General features: G+C 42.0%; 1 protein-coding gene across 1 annotated transcript in view; it reads right to left on the bottom strand.

Moving 5' to 3' along the window:
- The window catches only part of AEBP2 (AE binding protein 2), a 102,358-nt gene that overhangs the window by 48,829 nt on the left and 38,167 nt on the right, over window positions 1–15,362 (bottom strand). The window contains exons 3-4 of the mRNA XM_019515839.1: window positions 13,131–13,338; window positions 4,957–5,064 (exon numbers count right to left, since the gene is read on the bottom strand). Of these exons, the coding sequence (XP_019371384.1) occupies window positions 4,957–5,064; window positions 13,131–13,338 (316 nt within the window). The remainder of the gene's footprint in view (window positions 1–4,956; window positions 5,065–13,130; window positions 13,339–15,362) is intronic.

Below are 15,362 nucleotides of genomic sequence, written 5' to 3'. Positions count from 1 at the left end.
AAAGGGGAGGGAGGGGGAATGAGGAGGAAAAGAATGCTATTGCACTAAAAGATTTACCTGGGCTTTTTTTTTCCAGAGAGCCATGAAAGACAAGATCAAGAGCTCATTTAGTCAAGTGTACTTACTGTTTCTGACAAAACTGACACCACTAGATGCTTTACAGCAAAAGTGGTCAACCTGTGGCATGGCTGGCTGCTGTGTGGCACATGGATGACTGTGGAAGGGACAGGCAGCACAGTGGCAGAAAGGGCAAGGAGTAGAAAGAAGTGTGTCAGATCAGGTAGAAGTACAGGGCAAGAAGCAGAAAGCTCAGTAATAGCTTAGTCAGAAAGCAGAGTAGCAGCTTGGTTAGGGATCATGAAGCAGAGCAGCCAATCAGGTATAGGAAAGGTTGCAGTGGCACTTGTGGAGGGTACAGTGCTAATTTGTGGCATACCTGCCAAAAAAGTTTGCCCACACTGCAAATAAACTTCCTTGTAGAGAACTATTATGATAGCTTGCCTTAAGGGAAGCTTCTTCCTAATTTACACATTTAGTTTATATGAGGATTAACAATTTATTTCATTCTATTTAATATTAAATTCATTTCCATTATCCATACTAAACATCTAAATTTACTTTTCAGGCCCAACCAAATTCCAAAGACTAGTCATGTGAAAGAGATTGGGGCTCTTCCCACATACACTCAAGTTTGTCATCTCTTCAATTCATGAGCATATCTTTGTTTTTTTAAGAGAAAAGGTGCACAGGAGTACTTAATTTACCTTCTTTATGCTAGCTTTTTTTACTTTGTTTCTACTCTAAACTAAACCAGGTCCCAAGTACTTTCTTGCTGTCTACATAACAAATCTTCCCATGCTTCTAATTGCCACTTTGCTTGCTACTATTTTCCTGTACTCTCTTTAAGCATACTGGTTAAAATTAAAACCAAGTAGTTTTCGAAATGAAAGCATGCCATTGACTTATATGCTGTCATTTATATGTCATATTTTCTAACTTCATAAATCTTAACACTTTTTTGACCACTGCTGCACAGTAAGTAGGTATTTTCATTGAGCTGTTCACAATGATACGCAGTTTTTCCTCCTAGTGCATAGTTAATTAAGAAACCAAAACCATGTAATACCATTCTAATGTATTCCTAGACATTCTTAAACAAGATGCATGGCTTTGTTTTGACTGCTTTGATTGGCTCCTCTGTTGTTCCTCAGTCTTTGACTTAACTTCATTCACCATTTTTCTGGTTCCTGGTTTTCTCCTGGACAACTTCTAATCAAAGATACAACAATTGTCTCATGAAAAGATTAATTTGCTAAATATGAGAATGAATCCTAGATCCTCAAAGGTACAAACAAGAATGAGACAACTCTGAGGATCAGGGTCTTAAGGTGTCCAAATGCTTTGCATCTACAAGTTCTTTTAATCATAATTTTATGGATATTAAATAAATACAGAGTACAGGCACAATATTATTTTACCATGCTGTGTTTAAACTCACACATTTATCTGTCAGAATTACATTTCATTTTGATAGGGCTCAACTCAAGTGTTGTCTCAAGAATGACAATTTGGAGGGATCTCTCTGAAGTAGGTTTTGCAGCCATGCGGAAACTGGGGAGGATCATTTTATCTGATCTGATGGGCAACAGTGGAAATAAGAGATTCCCAGAATAATTCACACTACAATGCTGAGAAATTAGACTTGAGGAACTATGGAATCTAGACCTAAAAATATGATAGTGTTCTCCAACACTTCCCCCCACTAAGTAACAGGTGACTGGACAACATCAAAACTCCTTGGCCTTGACCTTAAAGGCATCTGCTAATCATGTGGCAGGTCCTTGAGCCATAAATGAATAACTGTGTTTATATCAGAGTGCTAGCTGTCCTTTCTGCCACAAAGGATAATTTCATCTGACTGGTGACCTTATTAAATCAGCCTCCTAAAGCTCTTGAGCATGAAAAAAGAAAACTCTCCCCCACAGTTTAAAGTAAGTGTCCTTCATTTGACAAATTCTAATATAAGGTACTGGCACTGCAGCCAGTAAAACTTGAATAAGGATCATCCAAGTGCATGAATTCAGAGAAAGACACCCACAGCGTTCAGCCAATTGTGGCTCTTGCTATAAAATTTTCATCTATTCAGGTAGACTGTTGCTATTATATATATTATAGTCTGTCAGTCTATATAAATAGCAAGTCTATACTTAAAGAGATTAAAATGTTATCGCAACTCATACATATGACAACATACATATGTACAAATGTATGTATGTTTTCAAAGGGGAGGTCTGCTTCCCAGTATCTTGATAACATGACATTTTGATATGCGATTACTTTGTCAGTGAGTTCTGAAGTCTGCATTTGGTGCTGACAGTGTCCTGAAATCTCTAGTCTCTCTGATGGGAACAAAAGACCCAAATTCTTCCCAAGTCAAAGGCAACATGCAACACATTTAAAATTAGTAAAATTTAAGAAGCATGCATAACATATGGAAAAGTGGTGATTAGCAGGAGAAATGCTTAAAATTTCATAAAGAGCCAAGATGACTACCACTGGTCAGGTTTGTTTGTTTTTTTAAGTTTTTCCACTGACCACAGTTGGAAAGTACTGTAAACAAAACTAGTGTTACTTGCACGTATAATGTGGGATGCCTTCCTCTACTGCAACAAATAGTTTGTAAATCTACAAAAGTAGGAGTTCTGATACCTGTGTGTAAGTGTACAAACCAAAATCCACTGAAGACCATATTTTATATAATTCTATATCTAACTAGGTAACCATAGCACTGCTTTTTAAGATGCTTCACAATAGTTTCTTCCCCTTCGAAGTCTATATATAGGTTTCCCTTGCTTTATGAGGGTTCTCAATGTGTGAATTCACTCTTATGCGATGACCCTTTTTATTCCAAAAATTAGTTGCATGTGAGGTAAATTCACTCTTATGTGATCAATGTGGTGGAAACCACAAAGTCAGCTGCTTTCTGCACTGCACTGTGAGAGTGACGTGCACCAAAATATAGTCTTCCGTGTGGATCTGTGCTCCTCACTCATTATCTGTGATGTGTTGCTGTAATTACCATCCCCATGATGATAGTACCCTGTATTTGTGCGTACTGTCTGCTGTTGGTGAGTACCAAAATCGTCTTGTAAAAGTGGTAGAAATGGGTCTGGGGGTCAGTACAGTCAAGGTCTTGGACTGTATCCTATTTGTTACATTGTAAAGTGGGTTTCTTTTATGTGAATTTGAGTTATGCGCCGTTTTCCAGGAACACATGTATAGCATAAAGCAAGGGAAAACTATTTAAAATGTCTCTCTGAAACATTAATATTGTTTGAAATGTTAATATTTCACAAGCTAACTATTCTTGTTTTATAGTAATGCATTTGCTTAATGCCTATTGATTTTGCCTGCCGATTTTTGCCATAATAAAACTTTAAACAAAACGATATAGTCTGAACAGACCGAAGAGCTATTATCAGGCATCTCTAAATACTGTATGTAAACCATTAGGGCAGGCGTACCATGTCAGGGTTAATACAAAATTGTGTATGTCTGCAGAAAGGTATAACAGAGGATCTTTTAGAAAAATAATCACCACCTGCGCCTCATTCTATAATTCAGTTTCCAATCTCTCAAAGGTAACAAGGGAGAGGTTCCATCCAATTATTCATTGTTAAAACCTATTCCAAATTTAGCATTCAGAACTCAACCAGTTACTGTAATAATGTCAGGAGTCTATGATCCACCTGCTAAGCTTTAAGAGCAGGTGTCATCACCTCCATAACTATTTTATTCTTCTGAACAACTGCTACTAGCTTGACAGGTAATATCAGTTTTCTCTTGTTACACATTGTTGCAGATTATGTTATATAGTTCAGAATGAAAAGCTAGTGTTATCTCTGAGACAGGCTAGAGAACTGTACTTCTGGTGCCATGTATATACGCAATTGCTATCATGACTGCAATTATGAGGCCTATATAAAAATAACTCATGGTAGAGGTCATTAAAAAAACTGAATTTATTTTTGAGAAATACAAGTGCCTTAAGGAAGACAGAACAGATTGGAGGAGGGGGATGTATTGCATTTTAGGGAGATAAGTTGTGCTATTAAATTTATTTAAGGAAAACCCCAAACTGATGTTCAAATCTTGCATGGAAGGAGAACTTCAGTCTGGAAGTCGTGTGGGTGGGACTTACCATCAAGTGATCCAGGACTGACAGCTATGAACTGTCCCACTGTATCCATAAGAGGATGAAGCAACCCATTAATAACGGATTGGTGGATATGGGAATGATAAACACTACTATACCTAGAATCACAAGTACAGATTGAAGGGGAAAGGGGAGGAAGAAAGAGAAAGAAAGTTAGAAAAGAATATGCAGGAATGCTAGTCAGCTATATGGTTGTACAGTCTTGACTAACATTTCCTTAACTACACTGAGATACAAAATCAATCAGTCCCTCACTAGATTTCTACCACATTTTATTTTTAAAATATCTTCCACCTATAGAAAGGCTTCAACCACATGTTTGGATGATCTATGTTTTACTTCCAAGCGAGGAGGTTTATACCAAGGGGGAAAAAAAAAAAAAAGACACATCACAATTTGATTTCAGTTTAAACAGGTCAGTTAAACTGGGAAGTCCACAAGAAATTGAACTTCAGAAGACTAAGCCCAGTTTTTTGACTCTGAGCCCACTTACAAAGAAAAAGGAATGAGGAACAAGCTTGACAGGACAGGGGCTGTTTCTCCATGTGTGTTCACAAAGAGGACAGGGTCTTCAAAGCACTACTACAATATAAACAATTAATGAAGACAAATGACCAATATTCAGCTTCCTTGAAGTATTTAGAAAAACTTCACATATTAAAATACATTAATCATGGGATAGTTGCAGTTGTTCACCATTCTCCAAATATAAACTATCATATTTTATAATAAAAACTTACCTTGAAAGGCTTGTCCCCACTGTGAGTCAGCATATGCCTCTGTAACCAACTTTGACTTGTGGAAGGTGTGTTATATACTTTGCAACCTTTCCATAAGCAAACAAATACCTAAAGGGAAAAAGTGGCTAGTTAATTTATAAAACAATATTTAGACCCTACATAGACCATTTTTCTCTTACTTGTCATGAAAAGAAACTTTGCTTTCTCATAATAGGTTGCCCACTCATCTAGCAATGAAATGATTTGCATAGGTATTCAAAGGCGGCTTACTGGCCAAACCATTATTCAAATGCTCCCCCAGGTAAGAGGAGCTGCACCATGAAACTGGTAGATATGTATACAACACCCTGAAATCGATTACTAAGAAATTAAGAAAATTCCAGGCTGATTAAATAAAAAGGATTCTCATAAGAGGAAAGAGCATTCTCATTCACAAACAACAGTTTATTTCTGAACATGAGATCAAGTTAAAACCATTTTACAGTATTACAAGGCCTAAATACCTACTTAAGTACCTACTTTTTTTTCTTTCCCAGATGTTCCAAAAGTAAATCAAATACCCACATGCCCATCATAAAAATATCCTCAAGATTTTTTTTAATTGTAGGACTGAAAAAGTGCGACCGTCTGGACTCTACCTATGTGGGGGAAGGGAGGCAATGCTACAGGCATCTACCACTATGCCAATCAGTTAATTCCAGGTGATGCCAAAATAATTATTTTTAAGTGCATAACTAACTGTTTTTGAAGTACTGAGTAGTTTAGTTCTGGTTTTTTCCCCCCCACCAACCAACTCCAATTTCTATTTTCCCCGAGGCCTTACATTCTTTTATGGGTTCAAAATGCTGATGGCAAAAGTATCCATTATTAAATAGGCTTTTTTCAATCCATCACGCCAAAGATAAACTCCAGCCATAATTCACTGCTATCAAGTAACTGTTTAAACAATTAAAGTATGTCTTAAAAAAAAACAACAACAAATGCTATATTCTTTCCTACAGACATAGCTGCTAAATTCTAGGTCATTCTCTATTTTTCATCAAGTCTGGCTGGTGGATTAGAAAGCATTCAACTAGGGTCTTTGTTACTCAGTGGACTACCGACACATGAGCTGTACACAGAGCAGCACATGGTAGGGAAGGACTCTCATACCATGCAGCCTGTCTTTCAATTAATCTTCTGTTTTTGATTGCACAGAATATGGACAAGGATCTGGGACTCAAGAGTTCTCTTTATAGGGCTGAGGAGCTGAAGGGGACATGGTCTTAACATATAAAACTGGGCAGAACTAACCAAAACTCAGGATTCTGGGTCCCCATGCTCACCTTTTTTAAAGTTGCTCTGGTGCTAAATGGAATCCAAACTAAAATTCGCAAAATTGTGAAATATTTAAAATACCCCCATTGTTTTCAAAATACTGTAATATGGTGCTTTGAAAGTATGATACTGGGACCTCACAGCTGCTCAGTGGAACTTCTTAGCAATAGGGTCCCCAGCCTGGTGCAGTTTACATGGTGGGCCTCTCTCTCTAGTAAAAAACCCGGATATCAGTTCTAGTTATGCCAGGCTTCAACTACATGGCTTCCATGACAGGAAGCTTGAAAAGCCCTGACAAGATAAAGTCGGGACTTCAAGGATTTTCATATTCCCAGTCTCTCTTTAACTTTGGCACAGCTGCCTGTCCCAAAGTTAAAGAGCCTGGAAACACTAGGCTCTCACAGCTGCAAGGCAAGTCCAGGGATTCCAGTATTCTCAGGGTCTGTGGCCACACAATGCACAGTGACTAGAGAGACAGGAACCACTAGGGTTCAGAGGCTGCTGTATGATGCAGTTGCCCCAGTACGGGAGCCCTTCTCCCATTTATGGCAACACTACCAGTCTTGAGGTCATGGAATAGGAAACCCTGGTAGCCTGTCACAGGATCACCAGGTTCTGAATCTTAACTGTGTAGCAGGGAGCTGAGCTTCAGTTAGAGACCGAGCAACGTTGGCAGCCCAAAACCAGGTGGATAGTAGAAGCTCCAGAGTCTCTAGGAGTCCACCAGGGACCCTGCCTTTGTTTTGGAAAAAAGTCTAAATCAAAGATGTTGTTGACAAAACATTTTAGGTTCAACCAACAAAAATTTTAAATTAAATTCTGTTTTCCTGAAAAATGTATGGATTCCACAAAGGAGCCCTTGGAGTCAGTTAAAATGCTGCTGCTTGGCAGTTTGTGGGTGGTCACTCCCACTGGTGCTAGTTTCAGAGCTGTAGCCTCTTCATTTAATAATATTAAAGGTGTATGCATGTGTCACTGATTTTATGTCCAAACAATTACTTGCACATCTCTCTCAGTAGTACCAGTCATTGTGCAAATAACTTGATTTTAAATACTCCCTACAATGTAGCCACGAGCTATACTAATACCTCACCAGCAGGTGGTGCACAAATCCCCACTCTTCTGAAACAAAATAGCCAGGAACTCAGCTTTTCCTCTGAAATTCAGAACTTTAATTTTTAAAGATACAATAAAAAAATTCACAGCTTAGCAAGACATAAGTGTCCAGGTGCAGACTCACTGCAAACAGTGTATTCAAATACAGCTTCAGAAAGCTTCTTATTTCTTTAAAAAGAAGTCTATTAGAGCATATTTTGCAGACTAAAAGGTTCCAGGAATACAGTATTATTAAAACAAACACCCAGACAAAGACCCAGATCCTGTCCTGCCTCTAGGACATCTCAGTTGCACTTCTGTAGTTTTTAGACATCTAAGTCAGTGAGTGCAATCTTATCTGACCACATGATACCGTGGCCCTTTATGTCTGTCTTGGCCTGGAAAGATCCCTAAGCAACTAGACTTGGGCAGGCTTCAATTAGGGATGTAAATAACCTTTTAAAAATATTTGTTTAACCTCCTCTAATTATATTGGTTAAACAAATAACAGATAACAGCAGCTTCCACACCAGCCACTCCCAGCTCCCCTGGCCTTTTGACTGTATGGGGAGAGGGGAGGAGAGCAAGCCCAGCCAGGCAACACAGCCCAAAAAACCCTGAGGGTAGGAGGGAGGAAGTACCTGTAAAGGACCAGATAATTGTTTAAATGATTAATCATTAGGCTACTCAATATTTTCCTCTTAGTACTAGTCCCGTCCTGCCCTCCCCCCGCCACTACCCCTACTCTGTTACAATTGAATTGTTTTGGAAACACCTTTTAGGTCCCATAAAAGTGGGCTGAAAAAACTACCAAGAAACTATTGGATGTACAGGACTACAGCAAAGGACTGGAGAGTCCTACCTTTTTCCTAGTAACCTATTTGTTCTAGGCCCTCCTTAGCTAGAGAAGCATTTACATCCATAGCTCCTACTTCCCAGAAAAGCATCCAAACTACGATAATGGACTAGGTGGGTCTGGGTGTATCCCTTCAACAATCATGATCAGATATCTGGGTTTTCCGTTTCCCACGGAAAAACGGACAAAACCACGGATTCCCAGTTTTTAATTGGAGAAAACGCAGATTTCTCTTTTTAGCAGAGAAATCCATGGATTCTCTGCTTTTGCAAAGAGCTCTTGCAGGCTGGCACAGCTCCAGCCTGCAGGAACCAATTGCAAAAAGGCCGGGAAACCCCCAGCCCTTCCCGGAGCCGGAGGGAGCGTGGGGAAGGCAGGGCCTGAGCCACTGAGGCAGCCAAAGCCGGGCTCAGGCTCGCCCTTCGCCCCTGGAGCATGGAGGTAAATGGGGCTTGGGGCAGGGCTGGGGAAGATGGTTGGGGGCTGAGGTAGCTGCTGGCCCCAGGCAACACATTACAGCTGGGAGCAGGGCCAGGGGTGAAGGCAGGGGTGCCCCTCTGTGGGGGGGCCTTGCAGGCAAGTGGTGCAGGACAGTTTGGTGGTGCCTGCCACATGCAGGCTGCACACACACCGCCCGGCCGGCTGCCCAGGGGAGGGGGAGATGGAGGCTGGCATGCAGCTGGAGCACAGCTCTGTGGCCGATGCTGCAGCCACAGCAAAGGATAGGGGCGTGGGGGGGAGGGGGTTGGGCTTGCATGTGGCGCTACTGCTTACCTGGAGGCCCATGACAGCAGTGACAGCCACTGCCTCCAAAACTTTCCACTGCCACCGTACAGCCATGCCTGGAGCCGTGTGGCTGGCTGCTGGGCAGCAGCAGCAGCATGGTGGTAGCTGGGCGGTGTGCGTCACCACCACCCCGTGCTGTGCCACTGCCGCTAGCAGTGGGGCTGAGAATGGCTGTGTGCCGCCTGGCCATTGCTCTGCTGCTGCCACCGGCTGCACAGCTCTGGGCATGGCTCTGCAGCAGCAGGTTTTATATGCAGCGGCTGTCACCGCTGGCACAGGCAGCCCCACAGGCCGCCCATGCCAGCGGTGACTGCCTCTGCCTCCAAAACCTCCCACTGCCACCACAGAGCCATGCTCGGAGCTCTGTGGCTGGTGGCAGTGATGCAGTGCACGGTGGTGGTGGGGATTCCTGCGTGCTGCCCGCCCACCACCACACTGCTGCTGCCGCCTGGCCACACAGCTCCGGGCAGAGCTCCGCGGCGGCATCGGTACGTTTTGGAGGCAGTGGCCATCACCGCCATTACAGGCCTCCAGGTAAGCGGCAGTGCCACATGCAAGCCAAAGCCCCCCCCCATCCCTTGCCGCAGCTGCAGAGCCGGCCACAGAGCTGTGCTCTGGCTGCATGCCAGCCTCCATCTCCCCCTCCCCTGGGCAGCCGGCTGGGCCACATGTGTGCGGCCTGCACGTGACGGGCACCACCACACTGTACCCTGCATCACTTGCCTGCAGAGCACCCCCCCGCAGAGGGGCACCCCTGCCCTCACCCCCTGGCCCTGCTCCCAGCTGTGATGTGCCGCCTGCGGCCAGCAGCACCCCTACTCCCTCAGCCCCCAACCATCTTCTCCAGCCCTGCCCCACAGCCCCCATGCCTCACTTACCTCTAGGATCTAGGGGCGAAGGGCATGGCTCCACGGTGGCAGTGCTTGCCCGCAAAACCCCCGCCCATGCAGACACCACCGTGGAGCAGTGCAGCTGGTTGCCGGACATGCCACTGAATGCAATCCCCCCCGTTTCACCCCCCAGCTGGGCAGCACACGTGGCCTGCACATGGTGGTTGCCACTGCACTGCTACTGCTGTGCCCTGTGCCACTTGCCCACAAAGCCATTCGGGTGGCCGTGGGACGGTAGCACAGGACGCAGTGGCAGAGTCGCAGTAGTGGCCTCTGTATGCAAACCTCTTGTCAGGCCAGCCAGCATTAATCAGAGAAAACCAGGATCCCTGATCATGATGAAGCTGAGCCATTAGGCAGAAAAAAAATAAGAGTCATTAGGGCTGGGGAAAAAAGCATACAAGAAGGAACCTGACTCTAACCTAGCATAGATGGAGGGCATTCTCCTGGGAGAGAGGAGTCACTGGTTCCAGCCCTTGCTCCATCCAGTGCTGTATATATTTTGGAGTAAACAGGAATTTGGCAAAAAAGCAACTCCTCTCTTGAAAGGATACTGATTTAGTCTATCAGTTTAACCAGTCATCCAAATCCCATGTACTCATTTTATAAACAAAGAGAGAACCTCCACATATTCTGCACAAAGTAAAATAATAGATAAATAAAATGAAAAAAAAATCTAAGGCTGGCACACTTCACTGCAACAATCCAACTGAAAATTACTTAATATCTAGTAGAAAAAAAATCATTCTTTATAAACAACATTGGCCAGATAGCCATTTAATTATGTCCTCTTTAGCAAGAGACTTAATAAAATAATTGAAATCTAGAGCTTGAAAATGTCTTAGCTTTATGTCCACTTCAGATAAAACTTAATATGAAACTTGTTCAGGAGGTTGCACAAAGCAGCATAAGAAGACTGGGCCAGATTAGGATGTGCGAGGCATAAAAAGACTAGGCCAGATTAGGATGTGCTAGTGACACCATTCTTTATATAATGTGCATTAATTACATGGCAAAACAGGTGAAAGAGAGAGAGATTACATCACTGATAAGCAAATCAAGCCATTAGATTTCTGTCAAATGAAAGGAAGCTTCATCAGTTGATTAGAGACTAAATTAGTGCTAACACAGCAGGCTTTAAAATACTGAACTAAAGTTGTGTGTTTAAACTAAAATGGTTATTTAAAAGAAATATAACCTAGAATTGTCTAGAATGGTATTTTTCCCCATAAAGTTTTCCAAGCTTACACAGATCTGAGACTTACAGTGCAAAATCTGAAGATAGAAGAGTACTCTCATGCCACATCTTTCAGAGGTGTGTCACAGAAACTACAAAAACGTATTTCAATACTAAAATCCCACATGCTCAAATGCCAGTCACCAAGAAGGATTATACCTCCGTTGCTCGAGACTGCAGGGGGGCTGTTAGCAAGGCTAAGGTAGAGAAAGAACTAAGACTAGCAACCAGGACCAAAGATAACAAGAAGTCCTTTTTTAAATATATAGGAAGTAAAAAGAAGGCACCGGATAAAGTGAGGCCCCTGCAGGACACGCTTGGCAATCTGGTGGTTGCACCAAATGAAAAAGCTGACCTCTTTAACAAATTCTTTGCCTCCATTTTTCTAAATTCTTTGCCTCCATTTTTCTAAGCAGGCACCAGGACATCTCTCCCACCGGGATTCCGGACAGACTCAGGAGAGGCAGCGTCAGGCCTAGGGTCAGGGAGGACCTAGTTAGGAAACTTCTGGTGGGGCCAGACGTGTTTAAATCAGCAGGTCCAGATGCTCTGCCCACCCCAGGGTGCTAAGGGAATTGACAGGGGTCATTGCAGGGACCCTGGCCCGGCTTTACGAGCACTCGCGGTGCACTAGCCAGGTGCCAGAGGGGACCAGCAAGGAATGGGAGAGGCCCTGTTCCCCTGAGCACTACCCAGGGTAACTAGGAATAACAGCCACAAGTTGATTGAGAGTAGGGTTCAGGCTAGGCATCAGGAGGCACTACTTCACAGTCAGGGCGGCTAGGATCTGGAACCAACTTCCAAGGGAAGTGGTGCTCGCTCCTACCCTGGGTGTCTTCAAACGGAGGCTAGATAATCACCTAGCTGGGGTCATTTGATCCCAGCATTCATTCTTCCCCATGGCAGGGGGTCGGACTTGTTGGGGTCAGAAGGGACTTGAGCAGATCACATCAACTAGTCAATACCAGCTACGTCTGAAAGATTCTGCTTTTAACAGTCCAAAGAGCTTTGCCCTGGAGCCATATACAATGCATACTCCAATGTTTGACAGAAGTGACTATAACTACATACAATTAAAAGATACCCAAATAAGTTCAGCAACCCAGCAGATTGGCCCCATATGGACATATATTTTGACTGCTTCCAACAATTCAGGAAAAATTATCAAAATGGAAGAACTCATGCTACCCTTCTGAAGGAAGCATATAGCTCTAAAAAATAACGAAATTCCTTCAAAAATTAGACAAAATATTCCCTTTAAAAATGCTTGCATCTTAATTTTGAGTTTAGAGTCCTTAAAACTCTCTTCCATGCAACAAAGATGTACCTTTAGTTGATGTTTTATTTTTTTCCTTAAATTGAGTATCAGAAAGTGTGAGTCTTAAATGCAAGGGTATCTTAAAATTAGAAGTAAAACAGCATTCAATTGCAAAATTATGTAATGCCAAGTCACATGAAACACCTGGAAGAGAAGACACCAGATGGGAGTAAGAAAAAGCTTTTAAAAAGTTGTTTTTTTTTTTAAAGTGTCAAGAAGAGGAAAATAAATGTTATAATTGCCACAGTAACTTAATTCAGCCATGAATTTCATGTTTTACATGTATAGCTGTGACACGGGGTCCTATAGCCAAAAAAATAAAAGGAAAATATCAGTAGCTTTATTCTGAAAATTGCATATATATTTGGAAAACTACTCAAAACTTCTGGATAAGGTCAAACTCACCTACAAGTAACTTTAGGCATCCATTCTTTAAGTCTGGACCAGAATAAATAGCTACTAGCATGACTTATTCCACAGCGCATTCCCTTTGAGCCATTTCATTTCCTAACACCAAATATTTTATCAATTCCAAAAAGAGATTTTTGACATGTGGTAGGGCGACAAGACAGTTCCAAACACAACAGTAATAGCTGGCATATAAGACATCAGTCTACAAGTACAGCTACTAAATTGCTGAGCAGAGGAAAACAAACAAAAAAAATTAAAACCAACCCCTCCTCGCTGACCATCCACATGTATGGAACGAATGTGATCTGCCAGATCCGGGCTGGAGTTGAAGCAAGTATGACACTGGTCCCAACAACAGTTATAAGCAATACTTTTTGCAGATGAAGCTGTAACTCCTTGTCCGTTCATCATAACTGGAGTTGAACGCCCACTGGAAATTGTGCTGTCTACGTCCATTATAGTGCTGCTTATGCTACAAAGTAAAAGAAGAATAAGAATGTTATTCTGTGATACACAAAGGCAAACACTGAATAATGAGCTTATGGGCTTTTAGGTTGCCTTGTTTCAGAGAGGTTTACTTCACCTATTCAAAACACTGGGCAGATTTTTTTTTTTTTTTAAGATTACTTTTTACTCAATTAACACTTATCTGTAATGGTTTATGATCAGGGAGATAAGAGGTTTATATCTGGGCATCCAGTCAATCCTACTATGATTCATGGCAGAATTTATTTAGCAACTAGTTCACAACAGAGACAGCTTAGAAGCTTTCTCCTTCCTTGACTACCAGAAAAATAAATCTATTAGCAAGGGTGAAAAAAGATCCATGTGCTGCCCTTACACAGCCAGAAATCATTCATGTTAATACATTTTTCACCCCAATTACTGTATTTCTGTCCCTGCCTCTACCATCTCTCCAAAGACTCCTCTCAGTCATGATTCACAAAGAGCGAGTGCCATCTGCTGCATTTAGTCATGAGCTCCTCACACCCATGAGAAGTAAAACCTCTTCCTTAAATATTCCCCATCTTTGCTTCCAGAGAAGAAAGCAATGGTATTTGTGCCACACTCCTGCTAACTGTCTCTCTCTCCTCCTTGACAGAAGAATATAGCAGTTTCTGAACCTTGGCAACAGTTTATTCTTACAATGAATATATCTGGTCATATTAATTCAACTCATTCAGCTGGTAGTTTTTTTTCCACATCCTAAAGATGTTTTAACAATTTCTTCCAATGATCAAGTAAGACTCACACTGTTATGCCCTGAAACATTATTCTGTTTTAAATGATGCGCAGTAATTAGTCTCAGCTGTAATATCACCTTAAATATTCAGATACTAGTATCCTCCCTTAGTCTTCCTATCTGCAGTCTGGACACAGAGATCTCAACCATTCCTAATTTTTTTAATCTCTCTCAATTCTTCCCCTTGTAACTGCGCTCTCCGTCTGTTTACTGTATAAAGGGTAGGCTTTCCAAATTAAACACCACCAAAAACAGACAAGGGCCAAGCAGAGTAAAATAACTGCCTTTGTCATTTCCAAACATTGCTGTTAATACTTAAGCTTGATAAAATAACATTATACTGCTTATATAGTTCCAGTGCATGGCAAGCTTTGTTGGGGTTTTTGTTTGTTTGGGGGTTTGGGGGTTTCTTTTTGTTTGTTTTTTTGTTTTTTGGGGTTTTTTTTGTTTGTTTGTTTGTTTTGTTTTTTTTTTTGTTTTTTTTTTTTTACAGGAATAGGAAAATAGGTTCCCGCCATGAACAGCCTATAATTTAAGTTGACAAACACAATGTATGCAAGTAAAATAGGACTACATTTTAACACTTACTATGACCCGAGTTTTAGGTTCCAGTATTCAAGTAAATAACAATCATGAAAGCCAGAATTGCAACCCTCCCAATTTCCTATCACTTTAATAACCTGAAACATCCAGTCTCCAACACAGCTGAACAATAAACTTGTTTTTAAAAGTTTATTTACCACTAACTGTTCTAACCATAAAATTATTAATTTACGTATTTACACACAGGACATGGGACCCCTGTCAAACTGTAAAACTACCTTAAAGAGCCATATGCACAAATGTGTCAGGTATCCAGGTTGTAGCCATATTGGTTTAGAGCTGGGGTTTTCAACCTTTTTGGGTCAGTGTACCCTCAGCAGCTGTTTGAGAAGGCAAGAGTACCCCAGTGGCCAGACAAGCGGGGGAAGTGGGAAGGTCCCCTGCAGGCGACTAGCAACTGTGCCAGTGGCACGGCAGCAGTGCCTGCTGCTGAGTACCCCCTGAGGCCATCCCAAGTACCCCAGGGGGACATGTACCCCTGGTTGAAAACCCCTGGCCTACAGGAAAAAGGCAATCGGGACTCATAGCAGAGATGATCTCTTTTATTAGACCAGCAAGATTTTGGCCAAAAAAAAAAATCTTTAATTGCAAACTTCTGGGCACAAACACTCTTGAAAAAAAATTTAAAAAATTATTGGGGGGGGGGGGGG

This window comes from Gavialis gangeticus, unplaced genomic scaffold (genome assembly GCF_001723915.1).
Source record: "Gavialis gangeticus isolate Ggan-Ray unplaced genomic scaffold, GavGan_comp1, whole genome shotgun sequence".
Lineage (NCBI taxonomy): Eukaryota > Metazoa > Chordata > Crocodylia > Gavialidae > Gavialis > Gavialis gangeticus.
Note: the sequence above shows the minus strand (reverse complement) of the source record. Positions and strands in the feature narration are given on the sequence as shown.